The following is an 18,991-nucleotide window of genomic DNA, read 5'->3' as shown; positions in this document are numbered from 1 at the left end:
CATTTCAAAAATGTTGTCAGTTTAGCTCACTGTTTTAAAAATTATCATTCATGTTCCAAGTCTTGGATTTTGGTGAAGATTCAAAATTGTTAGTCTTAAGCATTTTTATTCCTGCTACAAAACACTATGAAAATCACTTATATTTTCTAGAAAGTAGTGATGATAAGGTTTCCCATTCTGCATTTGAAAAAAAAAAGATTATGTTGTATAAATGATGGCTACTTGGAATATTGTTTTTCACATGTCCTAGAATGAATCTATTTAAATTTTTATGTGCTTTTAATAAACCATATTTAACTCAATCTTTCTTGCACAGGAAATTCCTTTATCAGAAATTTTATCTCTGGAACCTGCAAAATCTTCAGCATTAATTCCTAGTGGGGCTAATCCTCATTGTTTTGAAATTACTACAGCAAATGTAATATATTATGTGGGAGAAAATGTAGTCAATCCTTCCAGCCCCCCACCGAATAATAGTGTCCTTACCAGTGGTGTTGGTGCTGATGTGGCCAGGATGTGGGAGATAGCCATCCAGCATGCCCTCATGCCTGTCATTTCCAAGGGCTCATCTGTGGGTTCAGGAACCAACTCACACAGTAAGTGCACAGGTTTTCTAACTAGCACAGTAAACATGTGTTCTGCCTTGCCCAAGAATGGAATGTGGTCTGGGGTCTTGGCTAAGTGGTAGAATGCTTGATGCACTGGGTTCAATCCTTAGCACCACATAAATGTAAAATAAAGATACTGTATACACATAAAACTAAAAAATAAATATTAAAAAAAAGAAGGAATGTAAAAAAGAATACTTGTGGTAGACTTAGTTTCTTGGAGAATATAGGGTCTTTGAAATACAAGATACTCCACATACCAAAATATTTTATTCATTAAATTACCATATATCATTGTCTTTATTTTATATATTTATTTTTTTTAGTTTTAAATGGACACAATACCTTTGTTTTATTTATTTATTTTGATATGGTGCTGAGGATTGAACTCAGTACCTCACAATTGCTAGGCAAGTGCTCTGCCCGTGAACTATAACCCCAGGTCCTATTTGGTATATATATTTTTTATGTACACCCTGTATACTAAGCACTTACAGACATCTAGAGCTGTTGCTCGTAAAAGAAAGCATGTAGTCAGTTTGAGCTTGACCTAGAATGCCACAAATGTGAATAAATTTGATTTCTCAAATCCACCTGAGATGGTACCCTGTACAGGGCCCTTGATATGCAAAGTATTTGGTAACTATTGGTAAACTTATCCCAGGAAGAAGGCTCTATTCTTTAGTAATATAAAGTTAATTCTGCCAAAATGCAACCAGAATTAAATATTGAGGATAAATTTTAAAATGAAAAAATTTTAGAGGAATAACTTTATAAAATGTGACTTTAAATTTCATAATGTTTATTGATAAGAAAACCTGTAGGTAGGGCTGGGGTTGTAGCTCAGTGGTAGAGCACTTGCCTACCATGTGCAAGGCACTGGGTTTGATCCTCAGCACATAATAAATAAATAAAATAAAGGTGTGGTGTCCATTTTCTAAAAAAAAAAAAAAGAAAGAAAGAAAACCTGGAAATTAACCTATTTTTTACATTATAGTATATTCTTGGCTGACCTATTATAATTTTTATTTATTTCTACAACCAACATATTAAGAGAATATATATATATATATACTTATTTTGATGTTAAGCAACTTTTATAAAGGTCTTTGTTTAATCCTAAAATAAGCATTAATGAAGTTATCAGTCTACCTATTTTGCAGGTAAGGAAATTTAGAAAGATTAAGTTGTCTAAGCTCATATCAGAGATATTAACTAGCAAAGCCTGAGTTTGAACCCAAGTCCTTCTAACTCCCAGCTCTAAACTGACAAAATTTTATTTTTTGAAAACCAAGTACACAGAGTTTATAATTTTAAAAGTAAAAAGTATTCTTATTGAAAATTCTCTAGAAACATCTAATTGTTATGATTTATTTAAAACCAGTCCTGTAGGATGATTGAAAGCATGCTTTCACCTGTTTTGCTGTTACCTCTCTGACTTGTGTATTCTTTTTTTAACATGCATTTCTAGAAGACATTTCTGTGAGCATTTCAGTATCAAATTGTCAGATTCAAGAGAATGTGGTGAGTATATGTCTACCAATATAAAACCTGATAATGTGATTATTGGAAAATAAGAGCATCACAAATAGATTTTTATGGATAATTTTAACTTTTAGTATTTTCTAGAAAATAAAATATCTATTGGAATATTTTTCTTCCATAAGATTTTGGAAACACAACATTCTATATTTAGTGATTTTTGCTGTAATCTATATTTTAATGTAGTGACAAGGACCTAGTTTTCATCTTGGGCAATTAATGGGATGGCTGATTTTTCATGTTTACCCTTCTTTAGACTGGACTTTCAATGGCTGATATTGCACATTAAAATAAATAGACAGACAAAATAAATTCTTGATTTGCATGAGTTGTTTAAGTATGCCATTATTCTCATTCCTACTACCCAGAAGTGCTGTCAGATGATGAGGTCTGCAAGTGCTCTTATAGTTACCTGTACTAACAAAGAAGACCTCAAGGAAGTTGTGTAAATCAGATTTTATGGGTCTACATTCTAGATCCTTAGTCACTTATACTATATTCACCATCCTTTCAACTCCGTTTTTAAAAACTATAGGCCAGGCACATAAAATATAATGTATCTATCATGTATGCTTTGTTATATTTTGAAACTATAGCCAGTAGCCTGAATGTAATAAAGTCTTACTACATAGTTCTTGTGACTCAGAGCTTTCACTCTATTTTGTCTACTAACCTAGGACCAAAAGAAAGCACTTTGCAGCCTTACTTTACACTAAACTGAGATTATTTTTTAAAAATAAAACCTTCATAAAACTCCTTTCATCACTGCTATATCATTACACACCTTTCTAGATTGGCATAAATGAAAGAGAAAGCAAAGTAAACAACTTCATGGTAAAGGTCAAATGAATTCTTGGTCCATCATTTCTAAGAGAGATGTCCAAAGACTTCAGGTTCCTGCTGCTTTTGCTTAGCTAGAGAAGACTTGGGGAAATATAGGTAACATAAAGCCCCTGGAAATTCCAGATAGCAGCGGGGTCGCTCCTGTTCAGTCACTGTTGTCCCTGGAACATTTTGATTCGGGCTTTTAAATTTTAAAGGAAATGTTTCTGCTAATGGATGGAACAGGCTGGACTCAGAATTCTGGAATAGAATCAATGTTTTATCCAGATAGCTTTGAACTCACTCTCTGCACACTCTGAAGGAGTCACAGGATGGAGACCACTTTTAAAATTGTTTTCTAGGGAGAAAAAGTAAAAGAATAAGAGTGAATATGATTTACAGAGGGTAGGATATGATGCAAAAGCACTTTTTTTCATTGAAAGAATAAAGACTGTAAAAGTGGATAATAGGCAGAAAATGTGGTGGGATATACTGTAATAGGAACCCATAAATTAAAATATATTGCTTTAATAAATATGGTTAACAAATCACAGAGTATAGAACTTAGATAAAACTGGGCTTTATTCAGCAGTCATTATTTCTAAGAGGAAAGACTAGACTTTTGGAGCTTGTTACCTCCAGAAATGATAATAAAAAAAAAAAAAAATTGGAAGAGCTTAGCTACTTCATAGTGGGCTGTCATTCTTTTGTTTGTCTCCAGGTCACTCATGGTGATTCAGCCCCTTCGAGTTTAGGTTCATCTGATTCGAAGTGACTAGCATAGGAGCAGCATCCCCATTGTAGAGAAAGAATGGATCAGGATTTCCACAGAAATGTGATTGGGATACATGGGTATTTAACCAAGTTTCTAAATAGCCATCTAAATTTTAAAAATCCCTTTTCAGATAATCAGTAAATGACACTGTATAATTTAGGTCTTTTTCTCTCTATTGAAATGTATTTTGTCTCATACTGAGAAACCTTGATCACCTAAGTCCAGATAAGTTTTCAAAATATTGCAATATAACATCAATTAATGTGCTTTGAATATCATCACTGAAATCTTATTTAGCATGAGTAATTAACTTAGTTTTGAAATATTTAATATTTACAATATATTCAATAAAATTACACAATTTACTAAGATTAATGATTTGTTGCCTCTTGTCTGTTTTTCTCTGGACCTGTACCTATAGGACATCAGCACAGTGTATCAGATTTTTCCTGATGAAGTACTGGGTTCTGGACAGTTTGGAATTGTTTATGGAGGTAGGTTAGTTCACTATGTATTTTTATTAACTTAAAATTTTAGCTACCTGTGTTGAGAAAAATAATGTTTCCAAGAAAGACATATAAAACAAGATCTACATGTATGTGTTTATAAGAGTCTCTCTCTTTTGCCTTTAAGAGACTTTGTCTTAAGATAGTCATTTTTTACATACCAGTATATTTCTGGGTTTTTAAAATTTTTTTATTTTAGTTGTCAATGGAGCTTTACTTTATTTATTATATGAGATGCTGAGAATCGATCCCAGTGCCTCACACATGGTAGGCAGGTGCTTTACCACTGAGTCACAACCCCAGCCCCTATATTTCTGTTTTGAAAGTTTCTATTCCTGAAAACCTGCTTTTGCTTAAATATTGAAAAAGTTTGTACAAAATACTGAAGCAGTTGGATTTATTCAGACAAAATGTTGAGAAAACAAAGAAGTTGTAGTTTATAAACAAATTACTTCCATTTTCTTTCAGAATCTTTAGTAAGGACTTTTATAGAAGGTCTGTTTATTTCACGAGGCAAAAATAAAAAATCCTTTAACTTTCTGATATCTTTACCAATGTATCTATTTCATTAATAATTGAATTAATAATTGAATCAATTAATAATTGAATTAATAATTAAATTAATTAATGATTGAATCTTTTGAAGTGAAATACTTTTTGAAGTGAAATACTAAGTTTTTACCTTTTTTCTTATTTGTCAAGCCTTTTGTTGAATTTATTATTTTAACTCCTGCTAAAGAGTCTAGCCAATTGAATCATATTTTTCCAAAATTTAGGTAACATTTAATATTATCATTTTTACCTGCTCTATAAAATGATATAATAACTTTCAGTTTCTTAATGTAAGTAATAAATTATTTTTCTGTGAGGTTGAGTGCTCTGAAATATTCAAAATATCCCACTCGATTTTATTATAAATAATAATTTATTAAATAATTTAATAAATAATTTATTACTCATCATTATAAATATCATATTTTAATTTAAAAACAAAGTTCTATTTTTTATTTTCCAAAGTTTTTTATTGTTATAAAATACTCCTGTGATTTTTTTTTAAAATGTAAAACCTGTCAATGAGTCAGCAACCATTGTGTTTTATGTTATTAAGTAATGGTATAAGAGAGGAGACCAAGTATTAGACTGATTATTATTCCAATGTAATAAGTAATTGTAAAAATATCCCAGCATGGTATACATACCTAACTGCACACTGTGTGAGGGTGAGGCAGGTTGAGAGGTGAGATTGGAGAGACCAGCAGAGAGTCATGTCCACTGGTAACAGAGATGTGACTACAGTGGAGAGTGGCTACATTGAAAAGGCTGAGCGGAAGTAGAAACTGCAGTGAGCCAGAGAGAAAGGGGTGAGAGAGAGAAGTAGAGATCATGCAAACAAGGCAACATGGGAATGAAGGACAGCGTTTTCCATTTTCATCTGACATTTTCGGATCCAGTTAATGCTCCTATTTTCTGTACTTACTGTATTATAGTGGTGTAGAAATCCAGAGCCCTAAAAGTTTGTTGTGAGAATTAAAGGGGTTGATGTGTCTAAAGGGGCTATCATGTGGTGATAACCACTAACAATTTTTGGTGTGCATGGTTATCTGAGCTCATCGTTTATATGTCTTCTTCCTTTTGAGCCTCTCAACAGTGTTACCATTGAAGATGAGGAAATTCAGAAAGATTAAGTAATTTCCTGATGATCACACAGCTAGTAATGAATGACAGAGCCAAGACTCTCAGGCTTTCCCTATGACATTCATCAGGACCTTAAAATTACACTTTCTTAGGAGAGCATTTTTGCTGGTGCTTTGAATATTTTCTGCGTTAAGTAGATCAACATCCTATTTCTTAAATTATAGATTTTTATGAGAAAATGTGAGACAGTTGATATAAAGTTTTTCATGCCCCACTTCTTGTGTGCTCTAAACTGTGGCTAACTGTAACACACAAACTTGTTTTTGAATAATGGAACTAAGAAATGAAATCTTGATGGATATAAGTCAGAGTACTTCAGAAATGTTAATTTATCCAGTGAAACATTTTTATCCCTTCTATAAATGTGCTTGTAACTTTGGGTGTTTTTTTGTATAAGTGATATTTAATAACATGCTAATGTTTATTTTAAAGGAAAACATCGTAAAACGGGAAGAGATGTGGCTATTAAAATCATTGACAAATTAAGATTTCCCACAAAACAAGAAAGCCAGCTTCGAAATGAGGTTGCGATTCTACAGGTACTTCTTTGATGCTCATTTGAGGGCTATAAAGTTCCCTCCTTCCTTTTGTAAATAAAGCAAAGTTACCTGGGGCATAGATATTTAAGAGCGCTTTAAAAGAACTGAAAAGGGAGATCAAGTATCAGACTCCTGGCTGAGTAGTATCTTTCTTGAATTTAGGCAGCAGTTGTCCCTTTTTATGTATTTAATTCTAGGTTTTAATATGTTATTAGTATTCATTAAATGGGTCATGTTTCAGCATTTGTTCATAGTGGACATGCTGAGACCATTTTGTTTTATATTACAAATGACGTTGTCTTCATAAAGATTCCTCCTTTATGCTGTGATAATTACATGAATCGGGCTTATAACTGTCAGCATATCAGGTATGAAAGATATGTCCGAGAATCAGATCTTCTTGATTTTATTAATGTCCATTTTATCTCTCCATGTAGGCATTCATTTGCTAATGGGCATGTCACTTAATTCCTTAATAATAACAGTTCTTTTTTCTTTTGAAACCAGAATTTGTTGATAAAACTTTTTAAAATTTTATTTACATAGTAATATATGTATTTATATAGAAAACTGAGTAGTTTGCTAAATGTTGTCAATGTAGCTATCTTGTTGTATACACAATTTAGATCATTGATGAATACTATTTTTATAACTGTCTTTTTACTATGAAAGATGATCTTAATTTCTAAATCACAATTTTATTAGACAATATTTATTTCAAATATTGCCAACAAAGCAAAACAAATTGTATTTCTTCATTTATTGTTTTATTTAATAGCCATTTATTGAGTTACATACAATAAGTTTAAAAGGTATGGTTTCTACCCTAAAGGAGCTTATGTTTACAGAAAACCAAATCATGACTTCTGTACATAGAAAAAATAATACAGGCTTTTTGGGGGCTCAGAATTTCTAAAAAAAAAAAATTCATGCTTTTGGGCAGCCAATGTAACACAGTTTTCATTTTACATTTTCAGGTTCAGTCAATGCTACTATATTTTGTGTTCTCTGTTCACAATGTTGTCTGTTCTTATGAGAAAGAAGATAAACATAGATCTTAAGATGCCAGTTCGTGGATTTGTGGCTTAGCACTTGCTAATCAGTTACCAAAAAGAAACTTTTAAAAAATTATTCTTTAGGAGCTGGGGTTGTGGCTCAGTGGCAGAGTACTTGCCTAGCATGTGTGAGGCACTGGGGTCCATCCTCAGCACCACATAGAAGTAAATAAAAAATAAAGGTACATCAACTAAAAAAAAAAAATTAAAATTATTCCTCATTTGGCAATATCAGCTTCAAAGAACATCTGAAAATTGGTAAATGATATCATTCCAAACCTGCCCTTCTCTTCAAATCTCCACCTCCATGTGGTCTCCTGAGGCAGATTCCTTTGCAGAGAAAAAAACCCTCCAGATTTAGCATGCATGTGCGCCTGAGACAGAGCACAAGGGATTTCCTAGTTAAAAGGCTATGTCTTTCCACGTTTTATTGCAGAAGACTGACCAGATGTTGAGGGTCTAATTTGCTGTGTCTCTGCCTTTTAATCGTCTTCTGAGTCAACTGCTAACTATAGTCAAGGAGAAAAAAAGAGTACACCTGAGCATTGTCTCCTATCTTCTTTTCCTAAACATTAGATACAAACAACTCAGAGGCAGTAAGTAGACATATGAAATAATTTTCATTATGATGTGGTTTTCTTAAAGAATTTAGTTAGATTGAAAGCCAAATTCTTGCCCTTGAGCTTGTGAAGAGATTGAACATTTTTTCATATTATAGAAAGTTACTTATTATAGAAAGTCACTACTTAACCTCATTATCCCTAATAATTTTTTGCTTCATCCTTGAAACTAGTATTTAATAAGTTCTTATCTTGAGCTAGGTTCAGTACATACACATGAACAAAGAAACAAAAGTCTTTGCTGTCGTGGGTCCTTAAATTTTATCACTCTGTTATGCCTTTGGTTGGATGTTGGCAACATATTTATATATTGAATTTTTAATCTAATAGCCCATAAAATCAGTCATTTTAGTGTTGGCTAACTTACGTAAGATATCAGGTTTGGTAATTCATACTTTGTCATAAAAACTGCCAATTGTTTCAAGATGTGTTCATCAAAAATAGGAAACTCATCATGTCTTCCATATGAAATCAAAACCAAAAATCATTTAAACCTTTTTTCCATTGTCAGATATGTTACCTTCTCAGGAAGGATTTTAAATTCATTATCCAGATGCTGAGGTTCAAACTAACATCACTTGAATTTTTGCTCACATCTACTACTACTACATATGTGAACACTATTCTGTTACTCTATATAAAGTTGTGGTCCATGCAGACCTGCTCTCCCACCCCTTTCCTGGTACTGCTCTTACTCTATTCCATTTTGTTTTTTTTTTTTTTTCATTGCACTTATCATTTTCTAACCTATTATACAATTTTGTTTATTTTTTTGTTGGTTCTTTTTAGTTATGTATGATAGAATCCATTTTGACATAATTATACAAGCGTGGAATATATCTTGTTCTAATTCAGATCCCAGTACCTCTCCTTCCCCTTCCTTCTCCCCACCCCCTGCTCCCTTCCTTCTCTTGATATTTCTGCCATTGACCTAGCCATAGTTGCTCTTTTTTAAAATTAATTTCTTGTGGATGTACACAATGGAAAGATTCACTGTAGTGTATTCATATATGTACATAGGAAAGTTATATCAGATTTATTCTGCTCTCTTTGCTTTGCTTAAACCCTGCTTTTCCCTCCATTCCCCCTTGTCTAATTTAATATATATCTATTCTTCCCCTCACAGTGCCCCCACTTATTGTGTATTAGCTTTCACATATCAGAGAAAACATCTGATCTTTGGTTTTGGGGGATTGGCTTATTTCACTTAGCATGATAGCCTCCAGATCCATGCATTTGCTGGCAAATGTCATAAATTCATTCTTCTTTATAGCTGAGTAATATTCCATTGTGCATATAGGCCATATTTTCTTTATCCATTCATTTATTGAAGAGTACCTAGATTGGCTCCATAGCTTAGCTATTGTGAATTGAGTTGCTATAAACATTGATGTGACTGCATCACTATAGTATGCTGATTTTAAATCCTCTAGATATATACGAAGTGTGGGGTAACTAGGTCAAATGGTGGTTCCATGCCAAGTTTTTTGAGGAATTTCTATACTACATTTCAAAGTGATCACACCAATTTGTAGTCCCACCAGCAATGTATGAGTGTATCCTTTTCTACGCATCCCACCAATATTTATTGTTACTTATATTCTTGATAATTGCTATTCTGATTGGAGAGAATGAAATCTCATTGTAGTTTTAATTTGGATTTCTATAATTACTAGAGATGTTGAATATTTTTTCATATATTTGTTGACTGTTATATTTCTTCTTTAGAGAGGTGTCTGTTTAGTTCCTTTGTTCATTATTGAGCGGGTCATTTGTTTATTTGTTTGTTTTGTGGAGGGTTTTTTTGGTGTCAATTTTTTTTTAGTTATTTCTATATCCTGGAAATTAAGGCCTTATCAGAGGTGCAGGTGGCAATCCAATCTCTCTTCATATATTTAATTTTTTCCTTTGCTTTAAATAAAGTTTTTAATTTGATACTCTCTCCTTTATTAATTTTTTGTTTTACTTTTTACTCTTGAGGAGTCTTTAAGAAAGTCAGTTCCTGAGCTGATATGTTGCCGTGTTGGGCCTACATTTTCTTCTAGTAGGTTCAGTGTTTCTGGTCTAATTCCTAGGTCTTGTCATCCACTTTGAGTTGTTTTGTGCAGTGTGAGAGATAGGGGTTAAATTTCATTTTACTGCATATAGATTTCCCAGCACCATTTGTTGAAGAGGCTATCTTTTTTCCAATGTATGTTTTTGGCACCTTTAGTATGAGATAACTGTATTTATGTGGGTTTGTCTCTGTGTCTTCTATTGTATTAAATTGGTCTTCATGCCTGTTTTAGTGTCAATATCCAAGGTGAAGGACTTCTACAATGGAAGCTACAGAACACTAAAGAAAGAAATTGAAGAAAACTTTAAAAGATGGAAAGACCTCCCATGTTCTTGGATAGGCAGAATTAATATTGTTAAAATGTCCATAATGAGCTGGGCTCAGTGGCTAGACTGCTTGCTTAGCATGTGTGAGGCACTGGGTTCTATCATCAGCACCACATAAAAATAAATAAATAAATAAATAAAATAAAGGTATTGTGTCCATCTATAACTAAATTTTTTTTTAAAAAAATGGCCATCCTATCAAAAGTGCTCTACAGATTCAACGCAGTTCTCCTCAAAATTCCAAAGCTGTCTTCACAGAACTGTCATGAATTTCATTTGAAAAAATAAGAGACCCAGAATAGGCAAAACAATCCTTAATGAGAAAAGCAAAGCAAGAGGTATCACAATACCAGACCTTAAATTATGGAATTTTATTCAGCATATTTTCTGTGGGTTCTTTGCCCTTCTCCCAACTTAAGCCCTACCACTATATAAAAATCAACATGGCAGGGCTGGGGTCCTGCCTCAGGAGTAGAGAACTTGCCTAGCACATGTGAGTCACTGGGTTCAATCCTCAGCACCACATAAAAAAGAAAAAATGAACAAATAAAATAAAGGTATTGTGTCCATTAAAAAAAAATCAACATGGCAGATATCATTTTATTCACTAGTGAATCTCTAATATCAGAAATTATTTCTGTCATGTATTAGGTACTTAATAAGTATTTGTTGAATAATTAATTAAATCATACAAAATACTATCCTATCGCATAAGATACCCTTTATTATATCTTACCAGCAAAAGGTTAGACTGCATTTGCTACTAATGGTTAATTGTTTGGCTAGTTGAGAAGGATTATTTATGGATTGTTTTGCAAAAGTCTTCTCCATGCATTTTATTTTTTTATTCAAAGATTAACTTTGGGGATCTGAAAAGATAGAGTGGTAATGCAGATAGGAGTGGGGGTTGGAATTTCAACTCACCAACTCTGTGATTTATTCCTAAAAAGTACCATAATCAAAGTCAGTGGAATGGAGAGGAAGATGAATATCTTTCTTTCACTGTCAAAATGGATGACCTCACTCTGGGAATGAATTTTAAGTCTGTGTGAATCATTTAGATGAAAGAAGGGACAAGTCCAGGAAGAAAGTTGGATGGGTTGGCAGGGAAGGTAAGCACAAGGTATAGTGAGGAGGGAGATTTAAAAAGAAACAACTGATCAGTGCTGTTAAGGAATAAAATTAGTCCAGTGGGAGAAATTTAAAAAAAAAAATAGTACAGTCATATTGTTATGTCTTGAGGTCATTCCTTAATATAGTTCTTGAGATCTAACATTTCACAGGCACTCCTTCTCATATTCTACCCTTAGGACATCTCCACTGTTGTTGTGCCACTCATTGCAACCAACCTACTTAAAACCACACATTTAATACTAATGTCTTTCTCTGAAAGATACTGTCTCCCTGACTTTGTCAATTTTGCTATTATTCCAGTTTCCGAGGCAAGAACACTTTCCCCTCAATTAGTGAAAATATTAGGACTTTCATTAATACATGCGAAGCACTTCTTCCTTTAAGTGAAGAAATTGCTAGACTTCTGGACCTCATAAAATGATTGAAATTCATTAAGGTATTTATAATCTATTTAGATAATCAGATATAATGAGCTCCAAGCCAGAATGGCTGTAGAAACATAGTAAAACAGACCACGGATCATGGCTGCAGCCACAGCATTGGCATAAGGAGGAGCTTCAAAGAGGAACGAGGTATTGGAGAAATTGAAAGATTCATAGGCTGTATACTTAAAGAAATGGCAGAAAGAACCAGCACCTCAGTAAAATAAATATTCTCTAAGAATCCGTAGAACACTTTTAATCATTTTAGAACTGTGGTCTTTGATTTTCTTCATATGCCCTCAAAAAGAATTCTAAAAACTTTATATTTGCTTCTATATTTTGAAGTCAATATCTGGAACTATTTTGTCGAAAGTTTAGACTTTTCGCCAGATGCAGTGGCACATGCCTGTAATCCCAATGGCTTGGGAGGCTGAGGCAGGAGGATTGTAGGTTCAAAGCCAGCCTCAGCAGAATTGAGGTGCTAAGCAACTCAGTGAAACCCTGTCTTTAAGTAAAATACAAAATAGGGCTGGGGATGTGGCTTAGTGGTTGAGTTCAATTGCTGGTACCCCACCCCTCCCAAAAAGAAGTTTAAAGAGTTTTGACTTTCTAGTGTATTAAAATATTAGTATTTGAAATTAATGCTGTTAAATCACTCCTTTACATGTATATGTTCCTGGAATGAGGCTGAATGTGCCTTAGCACAATGCCTGGGCCCTCTAGGCACTTAGTGCATATTTGTTAAATGAATCATGTAGCCACCAATAAGGAGTCGGGTGATACACAACTTTGCAGGTCATGGCAATAAAAGAATAAAATATTTCTTACCTTCATTCCCTTTTGTCCAGAAAAAAAAAATAAGTGATTTGTCTTCACCGAGCAAGCTTAAAAGTGTATTCTCTGGTTGTTAAAGCATAGGTGGGGAGGAGATAATCACAAGAGAGAACCAGAGAAAAACATTACAAAATGTGGGTGGGAAAATGAAAAAATTTCAAAACTGGTGTTTTTATTTAATCATGAAGAAATCAATTAGTTTTCTAGAGGATAAAATCTGCATAATGTGGGTACTTTTTGTAGTGTGTGTTGAGAGGTTAGTTTATACTTCCCTTTCATCTAATATGTTTATTATGTTTCTTCAAATATGTCTTCATATTTATTTGCAGAAAGAATTTTCATGAAATAATAATAATTATTATTATTATTATTTTGATATTAGGGATTGAATCCAGAAGCACTGTACCACCGAGCCACATCCCCAGACCTTTTTAGTTTTTAGTTTAAAGGGAAGAGTCTCTTTAAGTTGCTGAGGGTCTCACTAAGTTGCTGAGGCTGGCTTTGACTTTTGATACTCCTGCCTCAGCCTCTGAAGTCCTGGGATTACAGGTGTGCACCACTATATCCAGATTCATGTAATTCTTTAGGAAAGAAATATTTTGCATCTGTAAGTTAATCTTGTTTTCATCTCCATGTTCCAAAAAATAAAGCCTATAAATTAGGCAATACATAGTCAAATACAGAGAAAAAAAGAAAAGAAACATCCCATAAGAAAAAAATAATGATAATTTAGAAAGTTTCCAAAATGTTAGGTCACAAACACGTCTGTCACAGTGAAAACCTAGTTTCCAAGGTTCCAGATTCCAAGTAAAAACTTTTCCATTTTTCAGTAAATCTTTTTCAAAATTGATTTTTTAAATTATGGACTAGAAACCATGTGTGGTGTGCTTGCTTCACGGGAGTATTTGGGGAATTCAATGAATAATATATAAAATCTTTTTTTAATCGGTATTTCCCAACATATTTTTGAAAGAGCATACACAGTCTTGTGAGCTCCCTCATGGAAGGAAGGGGAAGAAGCTTCTTTATTGACAGAGTTGGGAATATATGTGCTATCTGTAAATCATCCACATCTTGGAAGTGAACATACCCTTTCACTTATGAAAGATTTAGAGAAGTTCCATAATTAAGATCTTATTTCACTTTGAGAATATGCCATTTAATAAGCTAATTTTGCCATGGAATCCTATACAAATGTAAGACAGTATAATTTGACCTTTTGGAATATCATGTTCTGTCTTCTGTTCCTGTTCAGGAGACCTATGTATTTACTCCAGTTCCTGTTGTGCATTCTATGCCTACACAGAGCGTTTAACCTGGTAATAGAATGTTTTGCTTTCTGGAGTGCTGGCTGACTTCTAAATATAGAAGTTGGTCTACAGTGATACAATTTATTAAAAATTACACTTTGGACTTATGTGTTCATGTCTCCAGCCAGGTAGGTAAACAGAAAATAAACCATGTGCATTCATTTCTGTGCATCCAGTATAAAATATAAAAAGGTATTTGATTGATTTTCCATTTTATTTAGGATAAAATATCTTGGTATTGTACAAAGTCTTATTTCTTTATTAAAACAAGCCATGTTTTCTTTCCTGTCTTTCCCCTAAACACAAACCCAGTATTGGCATGAATAAAAGAGGGACGTAGTTTATGGATGGAATGTTTACTAAAGCTGGTTTTTAAAAAGGTGCTGGGAAGCCCTTAATTTCTGTCTTCGTAGGCTTTGCTGTTGCTTCTCAAATATTACATCTATTTGCCAAAATTCCTCTTTAAATTCTAGCCTAGTTTGGGAGTTAGGAGGTGTATACTGTCATGTGTACAAGATCCTGGCTGGGTGAGGGTCTTTCTTGAGTTTTGTGATAAAAATCTCACTCCCCTTGTCTCCCCCCAAAATTAAAGTTTCAGCAAAATTCAGTCAGATACAAATGTTAGTGCCAACCATACCCCTGTGTATGATCTGTGTATGATCTATGTACCCCTGTGTATGATCTCAGATGATGGACTAAAGACATCTAATTTTTGTTGTTTGGGTCAGTTTTAATTGTAGAGAATTTTTTAAGACTATTTTTCTAAAAGCAGTTTTAGGTTAGCAGGAATAGAGAATTTCCAAATACCTGCTGCCTTAACCTCCTCACTTAATAAGTATCTTCATATAATAAGTATCAACATATAATAAGTATCAACATTTGTTACAACTGACACAATCACCATAAATCCATAGTTTGCATTAGGTTTTCTTTGACTATAAATTGAGTGGATTTATCCATCATTGTAGTGTCTATCATACAGTATATTTTCACTGCCCTAGAAGTCCTCTCTGCTTCACTTATTCATCCCTCCCTCTTTCCCAAATGCAGGCAACCACAGAAATTTTTACTGTGTCCATAGTTTTGCCTTTTCCAGAGTATCACATATTGAAATTACACAGTATGTATTTTTTTCAGATTGCATTTTTCCACTTAGTAATAGATGTTTAGGTCTTCCATGTTTTTTCATGGCTTGGCAGCTCATTTCTTTTCAGGGCTGAATAATATTCCATTGTCTGGATGTACCAGAATCTATATATTCATCTACAGAAGGACATCTTGGTTGCTCCCAAGTTTTGGCAATTATGAATAAGCTTGTTATCTGTATTTCTACTTTATTGTATGGCACAGATTTACCTTTACAAGTCCCTATTTGGTGCCATGAATCTAACAGAGCTAATGCTTGGTACTTACTACCTGCCTAGAGGTGGCAAGGCTGACAAGATCCCTTGGTGTCTCCCTCCTCCATACCACCTTTACTACCAGTGTCTTGACCTCCCCACAGAGGCCTATAAGTCTTTCCTAGTGGACTATCCATCCCTAGAATGTTTTCAGGAATGAGAGAACTTAGCATCAAATATGGATCAATTGTCTTCCCTTTATTTATAAGGAACCAGTAAATAGTGAGTTCCAGGTGAGTCTCTGATCGTACTCTATAGCCCTTATTGTGGTGCAACTGTACCCCTGCCCCTCATCATGGGGAGTGAGGGGTGTATCCACCCAAATAACCTACAAAACAACAGGAGCACAGAAATTCCTCACCCTCCCCTGTAGGGGGAGCAGAGGAGAAAGGATGGAACTGTTATTTAGGCTTAAGTTCCATCCCTAAGGATACTGAGATGCATTAGGTGGTTTAGCTTTTCACTGAGGATGCTGGTACAAAGCAAATCATGCCCCATCAGGTTTTTTTTTTGTTGTTGTTGTTGTTATTTTAACTAGTTTCTTATTTCTTTTTTCTCTCTCGTTTTTATCTGTCCTTATTTTGTATCAGGATTTGTGACAAAGCCCTGTCCTTACCACATTTAGTCTCTCCCTGGTCAGCAGTAAACATCATAAACATCCTGACAGTTGAGTTGAGGAGGAAGGGAGAAGGGCTATATCATTCTCAAGGTGGAGGTATAAGTTTTTATTTCATTCTGGCTGTAAAAATGGTTTGGTCAGGTCCTTGACCAAAGGACCTGCGTATAAATGGCTTATTGCATGTTCAGTTCATGCAGAAAACCCTGGGCTTCCTCAGTGCTTTTCCATGGGGATCCTTCTCCTGACAGATGCTGTTCATTTGGGCATGCTGCTCTCATTCCTAAAATGATATAATCTAGAAGGGAATGATTTCCTTGGATATGGCGACCATTATTTAGGTGCCACCTAAGGACTGGGTAAGTGATAATAGTACTCATTTTCTCAGCTTCACTTTCCCCAGAGAAATGCAATTTCCTCCTGTGTCCCAGAGTCATACCATCCAGGCATTCAGACTCTCTTGGGGCAGTTGTTTAAAAGTTTTTGCAGTATGTAGAAATCCTGCAGCAGTATAATCCTGAATAGTTGTCCTTTCCTGAACGAAAGTACCCACCTCCTGCATCTGAATATTTTGTGCCCTTGCTTTAAATTGCAATAATGGTGGAGAGAAAAAGCAAGGCTCATAGGCAAGAGATCCCCTGTCCTCTATCATTTCAATCTCTGCCTCTTCCACACTACCCTTCTCCCAAGGATTTCATTTCTTTGCATCCCATCTGATCTCAAGATAAAAGATAATAGCTTGCACCTGTTTTCTCTTCCAGTTCTTTTCCCCAGCCACACAGAGCAGCAATCTAGGGTTTCAAAGTTGGCATCTCAGTTTCTACTTTTTTTAACCAGGTTAAAGGCTAAGTGAAAGGTAGAGAGATAAAGATCTCTTTCACGTTATAACTGTGCTTCTAATTTCATTATCCTTTCACTCACAGCTATGTGGGCATTGGGAGCCAATGGAACTGCTCACAGAAACACCACCCCAATGTAGTGGTAAGATGCCACCCTTTCTTACCACAGTGCTCTAAATCCATTGATCTTGGGGTCTCCCATTGCTTACTTGCCAGAGTTTAACATACAGGCCACCCCTCCTCATACAAAGATAGATGGCTGTCCCCAAGATTTCCTCCTTGTATATTTTCTTTCCCTTGTCCATTTCCTGGCCATCTCACCAGTTATTTCAGAACAATCCAGTATGTAAGAACCAGACCCAGGGGCTGGGGATGTGGCTCAAGCGGTAGAGCGCTCGCCTGGTATGCGTGTGGCCCGGGTTCGATCCTCAGCACCACATACAAACAAAGATGGTGTGTCCACTGAAAACTAAAAAAATAAATATTAAAATTCTCTCTCTCTCTCTCTCTTAAAAAAAAAAAAAAAGAACCAGACCCAATGCCTTGAGACCAAAGCAAAGAGAAAGACAGATCCAAGATTGTGCAGAACACATATTGTTTTTTGCAAAGGGGAGGTTACTAATGGAAATGTAATCCTGGGTGGCAGCAAGATCAAGTAAATTCCTGCATTTTGTGTCAGAATGAGGGGAATGGTGAGTGGTTTGGATCTGGAAAGGCCCTCAAAGTCCCATGTGTTCAGAGATGGGGCTTTGGGGAAGTGATGAGGCTCTGACTTCAACAGTGGATTAATCCATTGGTGGCTGAATGGACTACTGGGAGGTGGGAAATTGTTGGAGGAAGTAGTTCACTAGGGGCATGACCTGGAAGGACTTATTGTCTCTCTGGCATCTCTCTCCCATGCACTTATGCTGTCTAGCACTTCCTCTCTCTCTCCCTGCCCCCCCATTCCTTTTCTCCATTTCCTGGCTGCCATGAGCTGAGCAGCCTTTCTCTGCCATGCCATTGTACCATGATGTTTCTGTAAAGGAGTTATCTAACCTTAGACTAAAACCTCTGAAACTATAAGCCAAAATATTTTTTTTCCTTTTAATGTTTTTGTAAGGTATTTTAGTCACATGACACAAAGCTGACTAACTTGATTTGTTAGGTCAAAAGAGACTTCATCTAAGCCAGAATATACCTGGTTTATCTTAAGCTAATATCAAAGAGTCAGGTACATTTCTGGCATAAGGGTCCAGTTGTAAGACTCCACACCATTTTGATGGTTTGTTCTACTCATTATATACTGGGGAAAATGCAGGAAACCCTGAATAGTGTTAATCTGGAGTAAGCCTAGCCTTTACAGCTCAATATGGCTACAGTCATGTCAAGCTGAATCTGCATTTTTAATCTTCCTAAATAGGTATTTTCTTCCAATCAAAGATACATTGAAACAAAAAAAAATGGAGAATGAAAAACTAAATGTGTCAACATTGGTAAAATACTGATAACCATTGAAGTTAGGTGATATGTATATGGACTTCTTTAAACTTTTTTTTTCACTTGACTTGAGTAGATTGGAATATGTTCACTTATAAGTAATATAAACAATAAATTTTATTACAAGTGTTTTCTGACTCTTTCCTTCAGTTCCAAAAAGCCAAAAATCTCTCATTCTTGTTCTAGAATTGAGGGAAGTGGTAGGCAGACCAAATAATGGAGGCTTTGTATGCTGTGATATGTATGGTGCCCCACAGATATACATATCTAGTCCACAGAACCAATAAATATGTTATCGTAGGTGGCAAAGGGACTTTGCAGATGTAATTCAGGAAATAGATCTTAAAATTTAAAAAATGAGCTGGCATTTTCCAGGTGAGTCTAATCTAATCCTATGACTCCTTAAAAGCAGA

General features: G+C 34.8%; 1 protein-coding gene across 3 annotated transcripts in view; it reads left to right on the top strand.

Annotated features, from left to right (window-relative positions):
• Window positions 1-18,991, top strand: part of Prkd1 (protein kinase D1) — a 326,804-nt gene that overhangs the window by 278,190 nt on the left and 29,623 nt on the right. For all 3 annotated transcript variants that reach the window (XM_058585839.1, XM_046465232.2, XM_058585840.1), the window contains 4 exons: window positions 317-596; window positions 2,080-2,132; window positions 4,169-4,241; window positions 6,381-6,487. In XM_058585839.1, coding sequence (XP_058441822.1) covers window positions 317-596; window positions 2,080-2,132; window positions 4,169-4,241; window positions 6,381-6,487 — 513 coding nt within the window. The remainder of the gene's footprint in view (window positions 1-316; window positions 597-2,079; window positions 2,133-4,168; window positions 4,242-6,380; window positions 6,488-18,991) is intronic.

Source organism: Marmota monax, unplaced genomic scaffold (genome assembly GCF_021218885.2).
Source record: "Marmota monax isolate L192 unplaced genomic scaffold, Marmota_monax_Labrador192_F-V1.1 WCK01_AAM20220418_F8-fsc00079, whole genome shotgun sequence".
Classification (NCBI taxonomy): Eukaryota; Metazoa; Chordata; class Mammalia; order Rodentia; family Sciuridae; genus Marmota; species Marmota monax.
Note: the sequence above shows the minus strand (reverse complement) of the source record. Positions and strands in the feature narration are given on the sequence as shown.